The sequence below is a fragment of the Anneissia japonica genome, unplaced genomic scaffold (genome assembly GCF_011630105.1).
Source record: "Anneissia japonica isolate Jap-2015-1 unplaced genomic scaffold, ASM1163010v1 scaffold1949_len687591_cov173, whole genome shotgun sequence".
Lineage (NCBI taxonomy): Eukaryota > Metazoa > Echinodermata > Crinoidea > Comatulida > Comatulidae > Anneissia > Anneissia japonica.
The window spans coordinates 474074-479864 of record NW_022754854.1 but is presented as its reverse complement, the minus strand read 5'-3'; the positions used below and the strand labels follow the sequence as shown (position 1 = coordinate 479864).

The 5791-nt window shown below is 33.9% G+C and overlaps 1 protein-coding gene across 3 annotated transcripts in view; it reads left to right on the top strand.

The window, feature by feature from the left end:
• The window catches only part of LOC117123272 (catenin alpha-3-like), a gene marked incomplete at its 5' end in the record, with an annotated part of 38349 nt that extends 32564 nt beyond the window's left edge, over positions 1-5785 (top strand). For all 3 annotated transcript variants that reach the window (XM_033269130.1, XM_033269129.1, XM_033269128.1), the window contains 2 exon segments: positions 304-493; positions 4724-5785. In XM_033269130.1, the coding sequence (XP_033125021.1) occupies positions 304-493; positions 4724-4909 (376 nt within the window).
• Between the last annotated feature and the right edge of the window lie 6 nt (positions 5786-5791).

Genomic DNA, 5791 nt, shown 5'->3' with positions numbered 1-5791 from the left:
ACGATTTTTTATGGGGTTACCGAATGCAAGCCTTTGAAAGTCGGTACATTTTAGGAAATTCCCTATCTTATAACACTAGCTCAAAATCCTGTAGCACCAGTTTTTTTTTGGGACCCAGTTCATGAGCCTCGTTTTCGAATACCGCGCTCCAAAATCGAGTGCCGTCACCGTCGTTGTGGTCGCCCATCCCTCTATTTTAAATTAAAAATTAATTATTTCATCCCCGCACCCCCCCTTTAAGTTACAAACTGACCATCCCGATTTTCAAACTATTATTACTTGCATCATTTATTTTAAAAACAGGTTTTCAAATGAGCTGCTGATGTGTGCTGAGCAGATCCCGTTGTTAAGCACACAGCTGAACATTATCTCAAGTGTAAAACAGGCGACACCCGACGATGTATCTGCTAATGCCACGCTAAGCAACAACGCTGAGAATCTAATGCAGGCAGTAATGAGCACGCTGAAAGCAGCTGAAGGAGCATGTGTTAAGGTTTGTCAAACATCCCGTATATAAAGTTTTGTCCACATTATTTTTTGCGACAGACTTGTGTGATGTGCCCATATTTGATCATGATGATGTCATATTTTACCCAAATATGGGCGTATCACTGTTATTTGTCTTTGCTATTCGTATTGCTGTGTGTCATTATTGTTATTATGATTATTATATTTTATTATTCTTTTTATAATAATGATTAAAAAAAATAGTAGTTATTACTATTGCAATTTCTTTTTGTAAATTTGTCCTTGCAAGACTGTCACAACCAGAAACTGAACAACCATATGATCACGTCTTAAGATTCTGATCAAAGATATTTAAACAAGCCTTCATTGCCACTTCACTGTGGAATCTCATCGCCCACCCCCTTTAGTAAAATGTTAGGTACAATAATGCATTTAGATCTATTCAAATTTTATTGAAAAACATTTTTATTACTCTTGTGAATAACTATATCATTCTTTTTTTTTTTTAAATACAGGCATTAAAATGCATTTAATTACTATCACTATTGTGTTACGTTTATTGTTTCATTAAGAATTATTATTGATATATTATACATTAGTTGATTAATGGCTAAATTATTGTAATTGATTTTACACATTTAGTATTTATCTTTCTGGAGTATAGGAATTTTTCTTTATATCAATAATGCTTGTTTTTCAAAAATGTGTAATTTTCCTAGCTCGGTATTCATTATATCTTGTTTATAGTTAGTTATTGCATTTTTTAGTTGGGGACTTTGCATGTACTGGGTGTGTTATCATTCATTACCTATGACTAACACAACAGGATGGGCTAAATTTATTTAACCGCTTTATTTATCTATCATCTAATAGCCTTATTTACATCAATACATTTAAAATTTTACCCAAATACCAGTGTTTTTTTTTTTTAAAGTAAAATGTCAATAGCTTTAAATAGATATGATCCAAAGACCTTGGTGTTAGAGCGTGCTACTGTATGACTTTAGGGAATTTTTAAGAACTAAAGTTGATCAAGGGAAGTGGTAATGAAAAGTGTGCAATCTGTGCTAATACTTATTAATGTCAATGAGAATTATTGTTGAACTTTGGAGTCGGGTTACAAAGATTATCATGTCATATTTTTTCTACTCGCAACAAACAGTGACTAACCTGTCAATACAGCGTTGAAATAAATCATGTGATGTTTACTGTGGAGTGTTTATATGTAACTATCAAACTATGGACAAGTGGTGTATCCAGGTTTAGTGACATAGGGGCCAATAGGGGAAGGGAAAATGGAATTGTGCTGGTTGCTAGCTAGAGAAATATGGTAAAATTAAGTTTTAAATATTGGAGTGGAATTTTTTTTGTTCATCAAGTAGGGTCAGTCATCTTGGCGGAAGAGAGGGATGGTGAAGACTTTTTTTTTGAGTGTTCACCCACACCCTCTTCCTGCCTTAGATGTGACACTCGTGATGACCCTGAAGATGGGTATTTTAACCTTAAGCTCACAACTCATGATATCATACTCCCTATTTGTTATGCTATTTATTTCAGTTTATTTTAATGATGTTTATTGATTTTTTAGCTCCGAACAGGAGCTGTAGAAACACTTGGCTGATTGATTAATAGATCTTTTTTAGATCTAATGCCTCTATACTGCCCTCATGAGGCTGATTGATTAGTAGTTGCTTGATTAATAGATCTTTGTTTAGCTCTACTGACTCTATTTATACTGCTCTCATGAGGAGCTCTAGAAACACTGATTGATTAATAGTTGATTGATTAATTGACCTTTCTTGATCTAGTGCCTCTATTATATTGTCCTCAGATCTTTTTTAGATCTACTGCATCTGTTATACTGCCCTCATCAGAGCTTTTGAGATTACGAGAACTTGTTTTATTGTTATTTAACCTAATTTGTTCTCCAATGAAACAATTTTGCATGTTTGGCACATTTGACTTGCCTTTTTCCATAAGCTTGTGGAACAGTTGTAAGATTTTGGGCTTCCATTTGAGGGATTGCAGGTTCAAGTCTAAAGCCGTCTAAATGTGGCAAAGACAAGCCAAACCCGTTACTCGTTGTAAATCATGTTTTCTAGATAATGGCCAAAACACGCTGGAATGTCAACATTTGTTTAATCTATTTTATTTCATTAAATTAACCTTTATATACATCATGCTATGTTTTTATTTTCCCCATTTTTAATGTTAAAACAACATTTTTAACGATTTGGTGATGATTTCTGCCTGGCAAATGCCCGAAATCATAACTTTAAATGCTAATTTCTCAAATACTGTTCTTTGAGCACCTGCATGTTTAAACTCCTGTAACTTCATAACGAGATGTTTAATTGACGTAATTCTTTTACCATTTTAGAACTTACGTCTTTAGCCCTGTATTAAAAAATGTAAATATGATTTTTTTTTTTTTGCTTGTCTTTGCCACAAATATTTGTCATTGCGCAACTCATAGTCTCTTGCTGTTCCTAAGTACATACACAATCCTGTGGAGTTGTTAGACTTAAGTATAATCTGGTCCTTTTATTTTGTTTAAGTAGATTAGGTGACCTGTTGTTACCATCATTAATGATAAGCACATATATATATATAATATACACATAATTTTAATGTATTTTTATTTTATGTTCGCAAGCCACGAAATACTTGCACCTAGGCCTTAAACATAACGCAGACTACTTCACAGCCTGCCGGGATATCTAAACATGCCCGGCCGAAAATGGTCAGCGTGTGGATTGAACGCTCCACCACGAGGTTCACAACCTGATTGGAAAATGCTGTGCCAAACTGCCTTCCCGTCTTATATCATTACCTTGTCTCTGTTGTATTTATGACATGAATTTTTAAGCTACACAAAGCAATTCCTCTCCCCAAAACGTAATATAATATTAAAACGTGCACTAGTTATTTGGCAGTGCATCAGTTGATCTGCAAAGTCACCATGACTAAGCAAAAATTGAGTTAATGTGTCTGGTTATTCTTTATGATTCAACTGTTTGTTCTTGAAAAATATTCAATCTTAACTATTGGAGACGAAAATGGCTGTTTCGTCAACATAAAAACAAATATTTATTTTTTTTTTTATATTTCTCTAATACAGTTTCTGTATATACTGTCAAAAGATAATCAGCTTTTATTAGAAAAAAAAATCCTGAATTGTACCCAAGTCTTTGAGGCCATGATTTTTCTACAACATATAAATGCCACCCTGAAAATCAGTCAAAAAATTACAGTTTGCTCATTTAAAAACACAAAGGTATCAACTGCTAATACATTATAAAAAGGCCCTCAGTTTGCAGTGATGTACTTTAAAATTTGCTGCCTGAAGTGTAGGGGTACTATAAATGCAAAGACTATAAATTCTATTGTTTAAATGTCTTGTTCTAATTGTTTTATTGAAAGCTAATAAACATGTTCTCAGTATACCCATGTCTGTTTAACAGTGTTGGGGAGCGGAGTTGTTTTTGGCTCTAAAAAAAATATCACGATTTTTGACGGGGTTGACCCTATGACCTACAGAATTGAAGGTCACTTTAGGCATCATGTTAGAATTCCGCATTTTATATCAACTTATCTTGAAGGATGTTTAAACCTTATAAGATTTTTAAAGTTATATTAGATGTAGTATTGTTGCCTTTTCTGCATCGTCAGACTTATGGGGGGTAACGTGTGTCTGTGGGAGGGGGAGGGGTGTGAATATTACTAATTTAACTGTCTTACCTGATTGGTACATTAGGGAGCTTTCGATTTGTGCGACGACGCAACGCTATAACGGAATCACTCATGCGTGACCATCCTACCTGGCGTCCTACGTTCTCTACATACATAGATTTGGCCAAATTGCGCTCCAGAATTTACTCGATGAGGTGACCTTAACATTCTCACATTCGTAGATGACTTTTAGTGATGTCATTACGTTCTACGTCCTACCGTCGTCGTGCAATTGAAACCTCCCTACTATACTCATATGAAGGAACATTGTTACATCATTGAAATGTTTCAGGTAGCACTAGACACAAGTAAAAGAACTAAATAATTTAAGATACAACTGTTTCTTGCATTCTTTGGCACTAACTGCATTACTTAAAATTTATGTTCCATTTTAGATAGACATTATTTTGAATATTACATGTATTGTAATTGTTATGTTAGTAGCAACCAGTTCAGTATTAAACATTTTATTGCAAGCAATATAATTGCGAATAGACTGTTTCTTAACCATTCATTCCCGCAGGGATTAAAACCCGAACTTGAAGGATCGAAAGAGGAGGCAGAAGCTAAAGCATTAGCAATGCAATGGAAGAGAAAACTACATCGATATCGGATGATAGAAGCGTCAAGCACGGATACTGACGCATTTGGTTTACGACGTATCAGGAAGCACATCTCAGCTCCAACGCTTACAGAAATCCTAAAATGATGAGAGTGCCAGTCACATACGCTGATGGTTTTTGTGACAAATCTCAATTTTGAAGATTTTATCCTATAAATGATGTTTGACACAAGCACCGATGTCGATCAATTCGTTTGCAACGCATCACGAATCTCGGCTTCAGCAACAAAATCTCATCATAGAAGGATAGATGCATCAAGACTGACACATCTCAGGAAACGCATCTTATCTCTGACATTTCCACCCAGATTTAGACATTTAATTCTTTATGTTTGCTTTAAAATTTACTGAACTAGATAAAATCATTGATAGCACACCTGCTATTAACTGCTTGTCTGTAGCCATCTATTGCACCCAAACGATGCTGTTTTGTTCTTTCTATGAACTTTTATATGAAAATTGTATATGTTCTTTGTCCATTTATGGGCATGATGCTGTCATATCACACCATTATATGGGCAAATGACTTACACAAAGCTTTGGTTCAGAGGGTTTTTTGTGTAACTAATCAAAAAATGCATGTTTATAGGGCATTATATAGTAAGCTTATATAGTTTGTATTTATTGGGACTTTTAAATTTACATTTGTCTATATTTGTCTTCTCTGAATTCCAGCTTAAGCATTCCAGTTTATTAGTGTGCAATAGTTTCCTTAGTGTCCGTCCTTATCTTTAACATATTTTTAAAATACATTAAAAAAATATATATATTATGTATGATAGTTTTTTAGTATGGAAAATTACAATGAAACCGTCCCTTTACCTATGATAACTTATGTCTTTTAACTTTTGAGAAATAATAATAATGTTACACAGTATCATACAGATGCTTCTGCAACTTGTTCTTATTATTATTATTGTCTAAATAGTCAAATACTGAGAAATTAAATTCAGGTAACAAGTATATATG